This window comes from Ursus arctos, unplaced genomic scaffold, assembly GCF_023065955.2.
Source record: "Ursus arctos isolate Adak ecotype North America unplaced genomic scaffold, UrsArc2.0 scaffold_2, whole genome shotgun sequence".
In the NCBI taxonomy this organism is placed as follows: Eukaryota; Metazoa; Chordata; class Mammalia; order Carnivora; family Ursidae; genus Ursus; species Ursus arctos.
In genome coordinates, this window is record NW_026622874.1 from 96,992,026 (window position 1) to 97,009,934 (window position 17,909).

At 59.7% G+C, this 17,909-nt stretch overlaps 1 protein-coding gene across 1 annotated transcript; it reads left to right on the forward strand.

Moving 5' to 3' along the window:
• Positions 1–333: 333 nt before the first annotated feature.
• Positions 334–16,828, forward strand: EPHB4 (EPH receptor B4). The gene is made up of 17 exons (XM_026516108.4): positions 334–855; positions 3,584–3,654; positions 3,888–4,175; positions 4,767–5,163; positions 6,365–6,520; positions 6,700–7,032; positions 7,337–7,461; positions 7,877–8,042; positions 9,356–9,458; positions 9,680–9,744; positions 9,863–9,976; positions 10,081–10,328; positions 12,962–13,177; positions 13,477–13,626; positions 14,033–14,226; positions 14,433–14,588; positions 15,728–16,828. Exons 1-17 carry the CDS (start codon positions 804–806, stop codon positions 15,855–15,857), a joined length of 2,964 nt encoding a protein of 987 aa, XP_026371893.1. The 5' UTR covers positions 334–803; the 3' UTR covers positions 15,858–16,828.
• The last annotated feature ends 1,081 nt before the right edge of the window (positions 16,829–17,909 follow it).

The following is a 17,909-nucleotide window of genomic DNA, read 5'->3' on the forward strand; positions in this document are numbered from 1 at the left end:
CCTGCGTTCGGACCTGCCCCGGGGGTCGCTGGGCCCCGGCCCCGACACGCGCGGTCCCACTCAGGGCGTACGGCCACCGTGCACGTCTGGGCGGTCCCCGGGCTCCGCGCCCGCCGCCCCTCCCCCTTCTCCAAACTTTCTCCCAACTTCCCGACCTGCTCCGCTCGGCGCCTCGCTCTGCTTCCCTCATGAATTATTCAGCAGCGCGCGCTCCAATCAGCGCGCCCCGGCCCCCACGCCGAGCCCGGGCTGGGGGAGGGGGGAGCTCCCCCGCCCCCCTCGCGCCCCTCCCTCCCCGGCTAGGCGCCGCCCGGCCCAGTCCCAACCCGGCCCAGCCCCAGCTCGCCCGACCCCGCGCCGCAGTCTCCCTCCCTCCCGCTCCGTTCCCGCTCGGCTCCCACCCTCCCGGCCGGCACGGTGCGCTCTCGGCCCGGCGGCGCGAGCAGCTACACTCCAGGGAGGGGGGGAGGCCGTGAGCGGCCGGCCCACCCCCAGCCAGCTGGGGCGGGACCCCGAGGCCCCGGAGGGACCCCGACTCCAGCCACGTCTAGCTCTGCGCCCGCCCGGCGCAGCCGGTGCGAAGACGCCCCCCGCCCGCCTGCGCGCGCGGCGGGGACGCGGGGCCACACCTGGGCGCCGCCGCCCGGTGCCGGTGCGGGGCGCGCCCGCATGGGCCCGCGCTGAGGGCCCCGACCGAGAGTCCCGCGTGGGGAGTCGGCGTCTGCCGTCTCAGGGGGGGTCAGACCTGGGGGGGCTAGTGCCCCCCAAACTCGGATCGGATCCAATCCGAAAGAGGCGGCGCCATGGAACTCCGGGCTCTGCTTTGCTGGGCTTCGCTCGCCGCCGCCTTAGAAGGTGAGTTTCCCAGGGGGCACCCCGGCACTCCAGGGGCCCCCAAAGTTGGGCCTTGGCGTGAAGGGGCCGGCCTCTCTGCCCCTAGCCCGGCACCCCAACCCCGAGCACTTCGGACCAATAGTGCTAGACCGGGAGGGGGGCGGGGAGGAGGCGGCCCAGCGGGGAGTGGAGTTTTCTTTTGTTTGGAAAAGAGAAGGAGTGGAGCTCCGTCCCGGGATGTGCCCCTGCCCCAGCTTCCCAGACTCTTAGCCCTGATTCGGTACGCCTTTGGCAGCCTTTCCCTTTCTCCCTACACCAGTCTTTCCAAAGTTTCTGTCCCTCTTCCCACCTCTGCCAAACATGAGGAAACGTTTCTGAAGGAACAGCTGCAGACAAGGCAGAACTTTGTGCTAGGCCAGAAACCTGCCCCCACCCCCAATTCCTCAGCGTTTCACACCTTGATCCTGCAGTTCCCGGGGCCTCTGGTAGGACGGCCACCTTCTGCGCTCACTGTCCAAACACCCAGATCTCTCCCAAAGCCACTGCCTCTGGGGCAGTGAGCCCCCCCCCCCCCCGTTTCCCCAGGCTGCACCCCGGCCCTTTAAATGCTGTCTAGGCCCCCAGCCTTGCACTAGTCTTGCCTGAGTCCCTTTCTCCAACCCTAAAGACCAGCAGAAACTGACCTTCACCGCCCAGTGGCACCTGAACTTAGCTTAACTACCCATCTCTCTGAATTCCTGACTTTTCTGTGCTCCCCCCAAATGTTTCTTCATCCATGAGTCTCTTCCCTCCCCTCACCCCCCTGGTGGGGGAGCCAAGAGCCCTATAAACCCTCCTCCTACAGCCCTAATCTCCTTTCAGTGAGGTGCCTCCTTCCCCGCCTTCACTGCTTGGAATCAAAGGGGTCTCTGGGGGGGGTGCGTCGGGGGGCTACTGAGGAGGAAGAATTAAAGGCCGTTAGAAACCCCTGTCCCCCAGGCTGGGCAGTGCTGCTCTGGGCTGGGGATCACGGTCTGGGGATAGGGAGAGGAGACCCTTGCCCGGCTTGGAGACAGAAGGGGAAAGAACTGGGAGGAAGGCAGGCAAAGTGGGGAGAGTCCCCCCCAGGGCAAAGTGTGAGAGGGAGGGGAAGAGGCGAAGGAGAAAGGGGGACTGCTTTTATGCTGCTAACCTAAGTGTTTTCCAAGCCCGAGACCTGCGCTTTACATTTTCACCTTCCCAACAGGCCTGTGGTGGGAGGGATTTTTGCCCCCATTTTACGGATGGGGAAACTGAGGCTTAAAGAGGCGTTAAATAACCTGCCCGCAGCCCCATGCCCCCACGAAGGTGAAAGGTGGGAGGTGGAAAAGAGAGGAGGGATGGCGACATTCAGAAAGGGAGGTGGACAGAGGGCGGGGGAGAGAGGTGAGAGGCAGAAGAACTGACAGATCGAGGCAGGCTGTCTGAGCCCAAGATAGGAGGAGAGAAAGTGAGTCGCTCCAGAGCGTGTGGAGGACAGCCCTGAAACAGACAGTGTGTAAATTGGAGACAGGAAAACACTATCCAGGCTGAAACAATGGAGGGTGGAGACGGCAGCCTCTATCCACCCCCTTCCCAGAACCCGGGCATCCTGTCCCCAGCTTGCTGGGCTGGCTCCTGCCACCCCTGGGGGGCCCAGGCCTCACCTTGGCCTGGCTGGGGTCCCGCCTGACCCCTTGCCCTCGGGTGGACATCACTTGGTCCCTGAGAGGAGGCTGCCCCACCCACCCACCTTCTCTTCCCTTCTCTCCTGCAGCCCCCACGGAGCAGGAGCGGGAGAGGGGAGGGAGGCTGGGGGAACCTGGTCCCAGGTGTGCTGCTGGCTCTCCTGGGGGCCCCCCACATGGCCCTGCCCTCCCCGGGGGATTCCCCTACGCTCCCTCCACCCTCCACTGCCAGGGGCTGTGATGTTTCTCCTAATCCCCCTTTCCGCCAGAGCCCCACCCCTCCCTCGACGCCCCTCCCCTGAGACCAGAGCAGAGCCAGGTGTGTTCACCCCTCCATACACACACCCCTAAAAATCTCCTCCCATTTTCCTTCCAGTAACCAAATCCAGATGTGAGGCCTCTGCAGGCAGGGACCAGGGCGGGAACCCAAGCGTCCTGGCCTCTAGCACTTCCTCCTCTGACAGCAGGGAGAGCTCTTGGGGTGGGGGCAGGGGGCGCGGGCGGCAGGACTGGGCCTTAGGAGCCGAGTACCACCCTCAGGGATCTGAAGGACTGGAGGGTTTGGTCTGAAAAGGGGGTGTGGGCCTGGCAGAGGGGAGTGGAGTTGGGGAGAGGGAAGCAGCGGCTTTGGATTTGGGGCCAGACAGTGGAGTGGCAGGGAGGCAGGGCCAGGAAGGAGGGGTATCCCAGTGCCTACGCTTCTTTGCCCTCCTCCCTCCTCTGGTCAGGCCAGGTCAGGGCTCTAGTTTAACCCTGCCTGAGCTGTTTGGCCTCCTTCCCCTCTCCTTAGGGCACAGCGGTTCTCAGAGGCCTAGATCTGGGAGTCCCGAGGGGCAGCCCAGTGGCTGCCAGCTGTGAGGGGTGGGGTTGGCACTCAGAAACAGCAAGAAAGGGGGCAGCAGAGGGCAGGGCTTGCCCCCCTCTTCATCTTTCCTCTCAGTTGGCCCCAATTCCACCCACCAGCTTGGAGCTAAGAGGACCCACCTGCCTCCGTCAGTTCCCAGGGATCTGGTCCTCCTGGTGTCTCCCCCAGTGTTGATCATCTGTCTGTCTGTCTGTCTTAGAGACCCTGTTGAACACAAAACTGGAAACTGCCGATCTGAAGTGGGTCACGTTCCCTCAGGTGGAGGGGCAGGTAAGAGCTGGGCCCGGGAGCCAGGGCTTGGAGGGACCCCCAAAGAGGAGGGACAAGGGTGTGCCTGTGCTGGCCTGCTGGGCACGCCCCCAGCCCCCCACATCCCAGCAGCTGGGGCACATGTCCTCTGAGCCCTTGCTCTCAGAGGTCGCCTCCCTCCGGCCCCTCCTTGCTATACGACAGACATCCTCCCACCGACCGTCACCCCCAAGCTGACCCCCTTCTCCCCACAGTGGGAGGAGCTGAGCGGCCTGGACGAGGAGCAGCACAGCGTCCGGACCTACGAGGTGTGCGACCTGCAGCGCACGCCGGGCCTGGCCCACTGGCTGCGCACCGGCTGGGTCCCGCGCCGAGGAGCCGTCCACGTGTACGCCACGCTTCGCTTCACCATGCTCGAGTGCCTCTCGCTGTCGCGGGCCGGACGCTCTTGCAAGGAGACCTTCACCGTCTTCTACTTCGAGAGCGATGCTGACACGGCCACAGCCTTCACGCCAGCCTGGATGGAGAACCCCTACATCAAGGTACCCGGGCGCCTGGGGACCCACCGCCGGCCGGCATGGCTGAGGAGCAGTGGACGAGCTTCTAGGGCCCTGGGCGGGGGCACTGGGGCCTGGAAGCAGGAGGCTTGGGTCCGGGGAGGGAAGAAGGTGGTCTGCTATGTCCTGGCCCCTCTGGGTGGTCGTCTGGACTGCCCTCTGCCACATCCCACGTTCTCCGATCTGAGTCCACCTTGCCCTTCAGAGACCCCTCCTTTGTGTCAGCTGATGCCTCCCCCCAGAATGCCCTCTCTCTGGGTCTGCTACCCGATTCCTACTTGTCTCGGGAGCTTCAACTCCCCTGGGACGATAGTTGATAAATGTCTGTAGGATGAGTGAATGAACAGAAAGGGGGTACGGGACAGAGGCTCAATGCATCATAGGAGCTCAGCAAGCGTTAAAGGGTAATCTTGGGGCCTGCAGGAAAGTGCACGCTGGGGAAGGTAGAGAGAAGGCTCTGGAACAGGAGCTGAGGCGGTCAGGGAGAGGGTGAGCTGGGAAGAAGAAAGTAGTTCACCTACCTGGTCCTTGGGGAGTGGAGGACCGCGGCAACGAGTCTCTTCCCTCACCTGGCAGGTGGACACAGTGGCCGCTGAGCATTTGACCCGGAAGCGCCCTGGGGCTGAGGCAACCGGCAAGGTGAACGTCAAGACGCTGCGTCTGGGTCCGCTCACCAAGGCTGGCTTCTACCTGGCCTTCCAGGACCAGGGTGCCTGCATGGCTCTCCTTTCCCTGCATCTCTTCTACAAGAAGTGCGCCCAGCTGACCGTGAACCTCACCCACTTCCCGGAGACCGTGCCTCGGGAGCTCGTGGTGCCCGTGGCAGGGAGCTGTGTGGCTGACGCCGTCCCTACCCCCGGCCCCAGCCCCAGCCTCTACTGCCGGGAGGATGGCCAGTGGGCTGAGCAGCCGGTCACGGGGTGCAGCTGTGCTCCAGGGTTTGAGGCCGCTGAGGGGAACACCAGGTGCCGAGGTGAGGGCTGGCGTCTCTTCCAGAAAGCTTGCCCATCCACGCAGGGAGGGTCCTATGCCCCGCTCTTGCACCCACTTATATTTCCATTTTGAACATTCTTCGTTCTCAGGGGCACTCAGAGGGCCTGTTTTCAGAGCCCCAGCATGGGTCCGAGCTCTTGCACCCTCTTTCTCCTAACTGTGTCTAACACCTTTCTGGACGAGGGGTGCAGGGCTGTCCTCAGGATGGGGAGGCCTCGTTGGGCTCTGAAGACAAAGGCATCATGGTCTCTATTTCATGCTCAGCATGGGTTTTCTCTGACTTCCTGATCCTGAATTCTCACTCAGCTGTTTCTCCAGAACGGGCGTTCAAAACCCGGGTTTTGTAGCTAGAACGTAAAGGGTCTGTGAACTTCTGTAGAGAGAAAAAAATGACCTTACCGTCACTCATCTCCACCTGAAATTGGGCCTTGCATGTGGAATGACAGTGACAGAGCCCAGCGGTCACAGCAGGACCTGAGACTTGCATGTCCTTCGAATCATGGCTATTTTCCCAGCCTGTTCCAGATGATGCAAGAATGTCGAAATGCTCTTTTTTGCCCATCACATCCTCAGTATTCCAGGGGCCGTTAGACCTGCCTCTCTATCTTGTAAATAAAGAAACGCACACATTTCTGGGGCACAAACTTGCTTTCCTCATGTTTTGATCATTGTATTTCAATTCACTTGGTTTCCTTTGTGATCCCGTGTGTTTTGTGGTGTGCGTTTATTTATTTATTTTTAATATTTTATTTATTTATATGAGAGAGACAATATGCACGAGCAGGGGGAGGGGCAGAGGGAGAGGGAGGGCAGACTCCCCGCTCAGCAGACCCCGACCCGGGGCTTGATCCTGGGACCCTGAGGTCATGACCTGAGCCGAAGGCAGATGTTCCACTGACTGAGCCCCCCAGGCGCCCCCGTGATGTGCATTTAAAAACATACTTGTGAGCAGGGGTCTGCGGGTTTGATCAGACCGCCACAGGTGTTTGGTGGGGGGTGGGGGGTGTTGAAGTTAACGAAGCTTAGAGTCCCTGATCTGAAGGGAGGGTCTCCTCTTTCAGATGTTCGGTTTCTGAGCTCTTTCCTCCCTGCTCCCCACTTTGCGCTCCATGCGACCTTGAGAGCAGCTGCTTGAGAGCAGTTTTTGATTCATGTTCTTGGTGAACGGGTCTCTCTTTCAGCCTGCGCCCAAGGCACCTTCAAGCCCTTGTCTGGCGAGGGGTCCTGCCAGCCGTGCCCAGCCAACAGCCACTCCAGCACCATTGGCTCACCCGTCTGCCAGTGCCGCAACGGGTACTTCCGGGCCCGCACGGACTTCCGGGGTGCACCCTGTACTGGTAAGTGACCGGTGACCCCTGGGGTGGCAGGGGGTCACCCACTGCAGCCTCCCCGGCCTTCCTCCTCTTGGCCCTGGCCTGCTGGTGCCCAGCCAGGACAAGAAGTCTGAGGCTGCCTGGGTGCCCCGCTGTCCCTCCTTGAGGATCGGGTCAGCCTCTGACTCCCTCGTGTCCCGCAGCGCCACCCTCTGCTCCAAGAAGTGTGGTTCCCCGTCTGAACGGCTCTTCCCTGCGCCTGGAGTGGAGTGCCCCCCTCGAGTCTGGGGGCCGAGAGGATCTCACCTACGCGCTGCGCTGCAGGGAGTGCCGCCCCGGGGGGTCCTGCACGCCCTGCGGAGGAGACCTGACCTTCGACCCTGGCCCCCGGGACCTTGTGGAGCCCTGGGTAGCAGTTCGCGGGCTGCGTCCAGATTTCACCTATACCTTCGAGGTCACCGCCTTGAACGGGGTGTCCTCCTTAGCCACCGGGCCCGTCCCGTTTGAGGCTGTGAATGTCACCACCGACCGTGAGGGTGAGACGGGGAGCCGGTGGCCGGCCGGGAGGGAGGTGGGCAGCCTAAAGGCCTGAAGGGGAAAAGGCAGTGGCGGGGCCCTGGGGTCGCCGGGCAACATGGAAGGTCAGGACTTGCAGGGTGGGTGGTGGCAGACAGAGGAGTGAAAAGAAGTGCAGACTTCAGGACGGGGCAGAGAGGGTCAGAGGGAGCCCTTGAACCAGCTGGAGGTCTGAGACACGTGTGGCCAGCAGAGGCAGAGCTGGGAAAGTTAAGGGCCAGACCTGCCATGTGCAAAAACCCTAACGTGTCCTCTCCCTCACAGTACCGCCCCCCGTGTCCGACATCCGGGTGACACGGTCATCACCCAGCAGCTTGAGCCTGGCGTGGGCTGTTCCCCGGGCACCCAGCGGGGCCGTGCTGGACTACGAGGTCAAGTACCACGAGAAGGTGAGACCAGGACGCACCCCATGCACCCCTAGGGGTTTGGGGGGGACAGTGGGACATGTTTTGGGGGCTGGCTGAATTATAGGGACCTGAGAAGCGTTTGAGGTCCAGCTGTGCCAAGTACTAGCTGTGTGACCTTGGGCCAGCCCCTTGGCCTCTCTGAGTTCAATATCCCCAATGTAGAACGGTTACAAAAATGGTACTGACCCCACAGAAATGCAGCAGGGGTTAAACGCTGTAATCATGAAAGCCAAGCACAGAGCACAGTGCATACGTAAATGAGCTCAGAGGCCCCACCTGCCACACAGTGGCACCATGATGCAAGTGATGGGGGCGCAGGGTGGGGGGAGAGAGGAGGGAAGAGCAGTGGAAACCCAGGGCCCCTGGCTTACGGCCAGCCCCTCCTTCTCCTGCACAGGGCACAGAGGGCCCCAGCAGCGTGCGGTTCCTGAAGACGTCGGAAAACTGGGCAGAGCTGCGGGGGCTGAAGCGGGGAGCCAGCTACCTGGTCCAGGTGCGGGCACGCTCCGAGGCTGGCTACGGGCCCTTCGGCCAGGAGCACCACAGCCAGACCCAGCTGGACGGTGAGCCTGGGGAGCAGGGCGCGGGCAGGGGTGGTGCCCCTCCATTGCGCGGGAGACCTTGCCTGTGCCCTCGAAGGACCCCTAAGGTCACACTCCCGTGCTCCTCTCTGTCAACCACGAGGCATTTTGGCCTAGTGAGGAGAGCATCAGCTACAGAAGCCAAAACCAACAGCTGGGAGGGAAGACCTGCCCAGTGGCTTTCCAGCTGCGTGACTCTCAGCAAAAGCCTGACCCTTAAGCCCCTTCTCTCCTCCCCAAATTGGAACTATCACGAGGCCTCTCCCCCAGGGCTCCAAAGATTAACTGAGGTGACACCTGTTCCTTTTTTTTTTTTTTAAGATTTTTTTTTTTTAATTCATTAGAGTGCAAGCATGAGCAGGGGGGAGGAGCAGAGGGAGAGGGAGAAGCGGACTCCTCGCTGAACAGGAGTCCCCATGCAGGGCTCGATCCCAGCACCCTGGGATCATGACCTGAGCCGAAGGCAGACGCTTAACCCCGAGTCACCCGGGCGCCCGGACACCTGTTCGTTGTAATATGCTTTGTGGGCCCAGTGGCTTTCTAAACCTTTTAACGGTTTGAGACATGATTCACATACCATACAATTCACCCTTTAAACAGAGTACAGTTCCGTGGCTTTTAGTGTGTCTAGAGTTGTGCAACCATTACCACGATTAATTTTAGAACGTTTCAGCTTCCAAAAAAGATGCCCTTTCAATCCCCCCCAGCTCCCGGCAGACACTACCTTACCTTCTGTCTCTGCGGGTTTGCCTGTTCTGGGCAGTCATACAAATGGGGTCCTACGTCACACGGCCTCTTGTGACGGGCTTCCTCCGTCGGCACAACGTTCGCAAGGTTCATCCGTGTGGGGGGGGGGGGGTGTTCGTGTTGATATTCGCTTGTATAGTGATAGTACGTGTTTTTTTTGTTTTTTTTGTTTCTTTTTCTTAAATTATAATAATAGCGATAGTATGTTTTATTCTTGCATCTGTTGACGGACATCTGGGTTATTTCCACGTTTTGGCTACACACCTTTTCATTCTTAGCCCTGGGGGCCTTCTCTGGCCACCAGAATTTATAACTGAACAAAATCAAACCCGCTCTCGCTGTAACGAGGTTGGGAAACTTCCTCCCTTACCCTGAGGGACTTCGGAGGAGCCCGCGCCGGAGGAAAGCAATTTGGAAACCACTGTGCTTCCCCGCACCTGCCACACTGCTGGGGGCCTGTTCTCAGGGGAACACAGCTCATGCCTTGAGGCTGGGGTGGGGTCCCCGGGGCCCATGGGCTTCTTCTGATCGCAGTTTTTCTCCCCCAGAGAACGAGAGCTGGCGGGAGCAGCTGGCCCTGATCGCAGGCACGGCCGTCGTGGGTGTGGTGCTGGTCCTGGTGGTCATTGTCATCGCTGTTCTCTGTCTCAGGTGAGCGCGCTGGGCAACCGGAGGCCCTTGGGGAGGCCCGCGTAGACGGCCACCTCCCCTCTTGCTCCAGGCAAGCCTCCCTCGATGCCCCAGGATACTTGTTTTCTGTTGGAAGCTTCTCTGAGCCCTGCTCCTCCTCCCCCCCCCCCCCCCCCCCGTCCTGTCCCTCTGGAAACAGAGAAGGGTGATTCCGTTTCCCTTTTCTTTCCCCTCGGCCACAGGAAGCAGAGCAACGGGAGGGAAGCCGAGTACTCGGACAAGCACGGACAGTATCTCATCGGGCACGGTGGGTAGGCCTGTGCTGAGGGACACGGGGCTGGGGCAAGCGCGGTGAGCGGAGAGTCGGGCCTCGGAGTGCAGGGGAGGTTGCCTCTCGGTTAACGGGACCCCGTGTGGTTCCTCAGGTACTAAGGTCTACATCGACCCCTTCACTTACGAAGACCCTAATGAGGCTGTGAGGGAATTTGCGAAAGAGATCGATGTCTCCTATGTCAAGATTGAGGAGGTGATCGGCGCAGGTGAGAGAAAAGACGGGCACCCGGGGTGGGGGTGCAGGGGAGTAGGGGGAAGGAGGGCCAGACAGCGGGCGGAGGAGGGCTGACCCTCGGCGTCCTTCCCGAAGGCGAGTTTGGCGAGGTGTGCCGGGGGCGGCTCAAGGCCCCGGGGAAGAAAGAGAGCTGTGTGGCCATCAAGACCCTGAAAGGGGGCTACACGGAGCGCCAGCGGCGGGAGTTCCTGAGTGAGGCCTCCATCATGGGCCAGTTCGAGCACCCCAACATCATCCGCCTGGAGGGCGTGGTCACCAACAGCGTACCCGTCATGATCCTCACCGAGTTCATGGAGAACGGCGCCCTGGACTCCTTCCTGCGGGTGAGCCCCCTGCCCCCCGACCTCCCGCGGCCTCCTGCGCTCCCCCGGCACAGCCAAAGAGCTCAAACCAGGACAGATGGCGGGGCGCACGTCACACCCCCTGTGCCCCTTGTTCTCCCTCCGGACGGGACTGGCCTTTCCTGTGGCCACGGGTGGAAACGGCCCGTCTGTGGGGCCAGCAGACCCAGGATTTGGAGGGGTGGTCATTCGTCCTCTTGACAAATGCTTCCTGAGTGCCATCTGGTGCCTCAGCCACCGTCCTAGACCCTGGGAATAAAGCCATGAACATCTGTGCCCTCGACAGCGTAATAATGGAGGAGACAAGTAAACAAACAAGCTTTTAAAAAACAAACAGTTTAGAGAAGTGGCTTGAGATGCTGGGAAAAACCTTATTTTATTGTTGTCCCTTTAACGGGTTTTACTGGGTATCACTTTCTTTTTCCACTCTGCACACTACTGTACATCCTCTTTAAAAAATCAAAACATTTTCCTGCAGAGCAAAACAACATTGCATTTGACAGAATTACGACACTTCCGTGTTCCGTGGATGATCTAGTACCCGGTCACGATTCACGTGTCCCTGCTTGTCCCCCCGCATGTCTCTTCCTCCTGGCTTCTCCGAGCCAGGATCCAGTTCAGGATCAAGCACGGCACCCGGAGGTTATATTTTTTGAGCCTCTTTGACATCCAGGACAGTCCTTTGTTGTGACCCTGACATGATGAAAAGTTGGGCCTCTTATCCCCTTGAGTGTCTCACCTTCTGGATTTATTGGCCTCTTCCCTATGGGGACAGTTAGCTTATTTCTCTAGTTAAGAGAAGATATATCTTAGGTTTTGATAAGTCCAAAAATAAATATCCACAGCCGGCCTACATCGGGGGTGCTGCGTACCTCACACGGCACCCCATCCAGAGATAGGCTACCTGGCTGTCATCAGGAGCGAAGCCAAGGCAGGCCCCGGGGTAGTGTGATGACAGCCAGACCCTCCACCGTCGACACAAGGGTCTGTTCCGTCGGTACCAGACAAAGGTCCAGTTGCCGGGAGGGGAAGGGGATTTATTTTAGAAGAGATGACTTTTGGGTAGATGAGAAAGCCAACCATGAGCAGATGGCCAAGAAGCCCATTGGGGGAACCAGAGCAGGCAGGAACCCTGCATGTTCAAGAAGCAGAAAGGTCAGGGGTGCCTGGATCAGGCTCAGTCAGTTAAGCATCTGCTTCCAGCTCAGGTCGTGATGCCAAGGGCCTGGGATCGAGCCCCGTGTCGGGCTCTCTGCTTAGCGGGGAGTCTGCTTCTGCCTCTGCCCCTCCCCCCCCCCTCATAAATAAATAATCTTTAAAAACAAAAAAGGCAGAAAGGCCGGGGAAACTGGCCCGAGCAGAGGAACAGTGGTAGATCTCTGTGTACGTGGTGGGCAGACCACGTGAGCCTTGTGGCCTTAGTAAGGAATTTGGGTTTGATTAGAAGTTCGAGGGGAATCCTTTGGAGGGATTTCAGCTGGAGAGGGGTGATTTTAGGAGCTCCCTTTGGTGGTGCTGGGGAGCAGGAGCCAGTGGGGAGACTTGCAGTCCTTTGGTGGGTGAGGATTGTAGCCAGGTAGGGAGAAGTGACTGGATCCGGGGCACGTTCTGGAGGCTGAACCTGCTGGTGGATTGTAAGTGGCAGGTGAGGGAGAGGGGAATCAGACTCCAGGGTCTGCCCTGACCATCTGGCCAGCGGTGTTGCCCCAAGCTGAGATTCAAGGCCTAGTACCCTAGGCGTGGAGGGTGGATTCAGAATTCAGGTTTTGGACTCTGTCCCAGGCCCTGCTTGGCCGCCAAGGGGCCCCTGCATGCTTGCTGAACCCAGAGTATGGGATTCTTTCACTGCGACTGGCTAGCTTATCTGGTGAGCGCAGACTCTGTCAAGGTCAAGGTCAAGCTTTAGGTCGTGGTTTGGGGGCTGTGGTCATCGATCACACCCAGTTTTTCACTGTTCTCTTACAAGCTACACACAGCTGGTGCAAGAGGGCTGAGCAAGATTGCTCGAAATCACAGCACGTCCGCACCTGTAGATGGGTGGCCCCGAGCACACTCCGACCGTTCGGAACTCTGTTGCTGTCCCATGAAATGAACATAATAGACCAAAAGCATTTGTTGAGTATGTGCTGGACGTAAAGCTCTGTACTAGACTAAATAGAAGAAAATGTTAATCTCCTTACAACCTTTTTTTTTTTTTTAAGATTTATCTGAGAGAGAGAGAGCGAGCGAGAACAGGCGATGGCGGGGGGGGCGGGGGCAGAGGCAGAAGGAGAGAGAATCCTCAAGCAGACTCTGTGCTGAGCGCGGAGTCCATTGAGGGGCTCGATCTCAGACCCTGAGCTCATCACCTGAGCCAAAATCAAGAGTCAGACCCCTCACTGACTGAGCCACCCAGGCGCCCCTCCTTATAATTCTAAGCGTCGTGTCGGGTGAGTGCGGTGACAGCGCAGAGAGCTCAGGGTAAGAGAAAGGAAGAGGGCTTACCTGGGAGGTCAGCCTGCCCCGCACGGGAGTGTGAGCTGGGTGTTCGAGTGGCAGATCCCGTTCAGAGCGCGGAAGGCGGGGGGCAGGGCGGGCGAGCTGGCCTAACCGCCCTCTCCTTGTTCCATCTCCAGCTGAACGATGGGCAGTTCACCGTCATCCAGCTGGTGGGCATGCTGCGGGGCATTGCCTCGGGCATGCGGTACCTTGCCGAGATGAGCTACGTGCACCGAGACCTGGCCGCCCGCAACATCCTGGTCAACAGCAACCTTGTCTGCAAGGTGTCCGACTTCGGGCTTTCCCGGTTCCTGGAGGAGAACTCTTCTGATCCCACCTACACGAGCTCTCTGGTGAGGCCAGGGGACCCGTGGCTGAACTCGGTTCGTAGGGCCAGGTGGGGAGGGAAGGTGGGAAAGCTGGGAGGTGGAGGGATTGACGTTCCGATTAAGGGACTGGATGTACGCGCAGACCGTGGAGGGGGGCAGTCAGGGAACCGGACCTCCAGTGTCCAGGGAAGAACAGAGTTGAGGAGCTGTGTGTCTGAGTCCCAGAAAGAAAGGAGTCCTGGGGGAAAGGCAAAGGTGGGGGGGGGGCAGAATGCCTGGGCCCTGTGAGTCCCTCAGCTCACCTTTTCCTCTCCCCCCTTTAGGGTGGAAAGATTCCCATCCGATGGACAGCCCCTGAGGCCATCGCCTTCCGGAAGTTCACATCTGCTAGTGACGCCTGGAGCTACGGAATCGTGATGTGGGAGGTCATGTCATTTGGGGAGCGGCCATACTGGGACATGAGCAATCAGGATGTAAGTGTCCTGTGGTCCTACCAAGCTTTCCTGGAATGTTCTCTCACTGGGGAGATGGGGTGGGGAGTGGGGTCCCCAGAGAGCTCGTCACTGTTGGGTCCTTGAGGGCAGCACAAAGTAGAGTTGATCTTTGTATCCAAGACTTCGATACAGCATGTCTGGTCACAGAAGGACACGGAGAAGGAGGGCAGGGTGGGGAAGTTACTCATCTAGATCTTGGCCCAGGAGCCGCTGGGGCATCAAGCCACAGCCAGCTTCGGCCCCGGCCAGGAGGACCCCGGATCTGCCGTTCTCGGGGCCTGTGGCACCTCTCCCAGCATCTGCTAAGGCACCATCTTCTGGGGGTCCTTTGGCATCCTTGTTCTCCCGGGAGATCCTCACCCAGTGCTTCTACCTGTCATTCCAGGTGATCAATGCCATTGAACAGGACTACCGGCTGCCCCCGCCCCCAGACTGCCCCACTTCCCTGCACCAGCTCATGCTGGACTGCTGGCAGAAGGACCGGAATGCACGGCCCCGCTTCCCCCAGGTGGTCAGTGCCCTCGACAAGATGATCCGGAACCCGGCCAGTCTCAAAATCGTGGCCAGGGAGAACAGCGGGTGAGGACCCCAGAGAGTGGGCCTCCTTCCCGCACTCTGCCACCACCTGCCAACCCCCCCTTCCCCCTCAGAAATATCCGGCCCTCTGGTGGTATGTGGGGTTGTCCATTGTCCCCGTCCGCTGCCCCAAGGCTGGGCTCAAAAGCCCCCCCGCCCCCGACGTAGCCCTGGAACTCAGTGCGCCCCTCCCCATCCTTGCCTTCCAGGGCCTCACACCCACTCCTGGATCAGCGGCAGCCTCACTACTCAGCTTTTGGCTCAGTGGGTGAGTGGCTTCGAGCCATCAAGATGGGACGATACGAAGAAAGTTTCGCAGCCGCTGGCTTTGGCTCCTTCGAGCTGGTCAGCCAGATCTCTGCAGAGTAAGTCGTGGCAGGAGCTGGAGGTGGCGGTTGAGAGCCAAGCAGCGTCAGGGGCACCTGGGGACCAGAGTCAGGCCCGCCGGTTCAGCAGGGACCTTTGGGGGCAACTCCTAGTGCCAATGCTGTTACCTAGAGCACCCCCAAAGTAGCAGCTCTGGGGACTGAGAGCCCAGGGAATCTTCCAGGCCAGCAGTGACCGCCTCACCCCCTTGCGCCACCTCAGCCCTGGGCCATCTTGCTCCTGTCCTGCCATGGGTATCTATCTACATTCCAGACCCTGCTCTCACATTAACAATGTGTCAACTCTGGCTGCTTTCCCACCCATAAAAGGAGAAGGTTGGACTGGGTTTGAGAGATCATTTCCAGCTTTAATGTTAAACGGTTTTATGGTTCCAACGCCTCCCGAACACTGTGTTCCCCTAGTTGGCCTCTCTGGTTCTCCACCTTTCTGCCTGCGGGTTTTCCCTCCCAGGCTCTCTTCGTAGCCCAGGTTTGACTAACACGTGGAAGGAAGAGAAATCTGGAACCAGAGGGCGGGAGGCAGCCTCCCGGCGGGCAGGTCATGGGCCTCCCTGCTCCCTGACTTGTTCCAGCAACGCCCTGACACAGGTCCCTGCTCTCCATTTCCCACCTCTGCTGTTTTCCCTTATCTCAGGCTCCAGGCCTCAGGATGGGGGCGGGTGGAGGGGGGGCAGCTCGTTTTTCACCCCACCCCGCCCCTTCCTCCCCACCCGCTCTTCCTCTCTCAGGCCTTTTCCTTCTGACTTTCCTTTTCTCCTCTAGAGCAATCTCTGCAGCCCCTTCCCCCAACCTCATTTTGTGTGCATTTCTCTCTTCCATTCCTCCCCTTCCCTGATTCTCTGCCTTTTCCTAATCCTTGCTGGAGCCCCAAGCTGCAGCCCCCACCTCCCATCTCTGGCCAGCCCTGCTCCACCCTCTACTGCAGCTGCGCAAAAGGACTGCAGCCCGCTCCCAAAGCCTCTGGAAACTGCCCGCAACTGTTGGCAACTATTGACGTGTGGCTCTCCCCCTGCCAGCCTTCCTGATTGGCTGACAGTCCGGAGGCGGGGCGTGGTGTCTGGAGCTGAGCCTCCCCTTGGGAGCCCTATGGCCTCACCTAGCTCTCCCTTCTTCCCCAGGGACCTGCTCCGAATTGGAGTCACTCTGGCAGGACACCAGAAGAAAATCCTGGCCAGTGTCCAGCACATGAAGTCCCAGGCCAAGCCTGGAGCCCCAGGCGGGTCGGGAGCACCAAGCCCCCAGTACTGACCTGCACCTGCCTGTCTGGCCCGACGGCTTTGGAGCGGCAGCAACTCCCAGCTGGGGACGCAGATCCCATTCTTCCGGGGCAGAGTCGGATGGGGACCCAAGAGGCCACCATACCTGGGCCCCGCTGGATTGCACTTTGAACCCATGGGGGTGGGGAGCTGGCAATTTGAAGAGATGGGATTTGAGGATTCTGCCATTGGAGTGTAGAAATCGTCACATGCCCCTCCGGGCGGCGGGAAGCCCTTCCCTCAGGATTGGGTGTGACCAGAGGGAAAGGAAGCGCCTGTCATCTGCCAGCTTCCCAGGGGTGGTTGGGCCCGATTCCCACAGCCTCCCTCTGATCCCTAGTTAGGGCCCCACATGCCCCTCCTCACCTCAAAGGGCCAATGCACTGCCCTGCAGACCAAAGAGAAGAGGGTGACTAGCCTGTGAGCTCGGGAGTGGAGCGGGCCCGCCGATTGTGGCGGGAGGCGGGAAGGGGCATCGTGGCCCAGTGACAGAATCATTGGACCTGGATGTCCCTGACCTTGCTGCTGTCTTCCCGAACTCGATTTTCCCTTGTAAATGCCCCTCCCCCATCTGCTGCCTTCATATTGAAGGTTTTTGAGTTTTATTTTTTGTTTTGGTCTTATTTCCCCCCCTTTTTTTGTCGTCGTTTCTTGTTGTTTTGTTTTTCTACTGTCCTCGTCATAACTTTCTGTGTTGGGGGGGGGGGCTGTTTCATTATTGCCTCCTTCGCCCGGGGTGGAACAGGGACTCATCGTCGTGTCTGTTTCCGGAACAGTGCCTTGGTCCCACCACAACTCCCAGACACTTTCCTGCCCCCAAGTAGCCCCAAGCTGTGTCCATGAGGGGGTGTGGGGGGGTGAGGTGGTGGTGGAAACCAGAGACAGACACCGGTGCTTGGAGGGGTTCTTAAATTATATTTAAAACAATTTTTTTTTGTATAAATAAAAGAAAATGGGAAGCGTTGCAGTCCTGGGGGTGATTGGGAGTGGGGGATGGACTAGGTTTCTGCGGAGACTGGGTAGGGAGGAGGGGTCGGAGGTCTGGAGACAGGGCTGTGGGGGGCTGCGGGCTTGGTTCCCGGTCCCAGGGTGTGTTTGAGGTGGTGGGGTGGGGGCAGTGGGAGATGAGTCATTGGCAGCTGCTTCTAACGGCTCCAGATGGCTCTGCCAAGAGCCTGGGGCACCTCCGGGGTGGGGCTGCTCCCTCCCTCCCCTGTCCTGGTTCCCCAGCCCTGGTAGGGGGCCAGGGGAGGCCGGGAAGGCCTTGAGCTTAAAGCCCTGCCCTGCGACCCCATGACTGGGAGGGGGGGGGCATCGGCTGGGGTGAGGGTCCACTCAGATGGAGACAGATGTGGGCCAGATGTTGACAGCTGGGGTTGGTTTAGAGGCAATGGGGGGAAGAGTCTGCATGGGCTGTGGGGGAGGGGCAGGGAGCTGGAGTGAGGGATGTGGACCCCCCACGGGTACACACACAGTCACACACTCCAGGCTGAGTCCTTGGGAAGACAATTCCCCCTTTCAAGGTGCTGCCCAGGCAGGTTCTCCCAGCCTCTTGGGAAGGGGAGGGGAAACCACCTGAGTGTCTTCCCCCAACTTCTCCCTCCTAAACAGGAAGACGGTAATGGGGTCAAGCCCCTGCGAGTCTTTGTGGCCGTCTTCTGTTCCTTCCCTTCCAATCCGCCCAACCCCAGGGACACCTGCAGGGGCCAGCGCTGTTTAGCTGGGGCAGCCTTGCTGTTTCTGCTTCGGTTGCCCCTGTTGTGTGCAGGACCCCAAATCACAGCTTCTGCCCTTCCCAGCTCGGGGAACCTCAGATCCTATCTGCAATTTCCTACCTGTACCAGCCTCTTCTGGAATCCCTAATACTCTGGAATCCTCTGTCCCCTCCCTCAATGACCCATCACCCCTGTTTTGCCCACCCGAGGGGTCTGGGAGGGACTCTGTCCTGCCAAAGATGGAGGGGGTCTATCCGGAGGATGCCGGCCCAGGCCACCTCCTTCCCCTGCCAGCTAGACATCTGGGCTAGATAAGTGACCTTAGTTGT

What these genes read in the sequence shown, in the direction of transcription:
- EPHB4 (XM_026516108.4), top strand. Translation starts at nt 804, where the DNA reads ATGGAACTCCGGGCTCTGCTTTGCTGGGCTTCGCTCGCCGCCGCCTTA. An exon ending in GCTCGCCGCCGCCTTAGAAG is followed by an intron (nt 856 to 3,583) that starts GTGAGTTTCCCA and finishes TGTCTGTCTTAG; the next exon opens with AGACCCTGTTGAACACAAAA. An exon ending in TGAGGAGGTGATCGGCGCAG is followed by an intron (nt 9,977 to 10,080) that starts GTGAGAGAAAAG and finishes TCCTTCCCGAAG; the next exon opens with GCGAGTTTGGCGAGGTGTGC.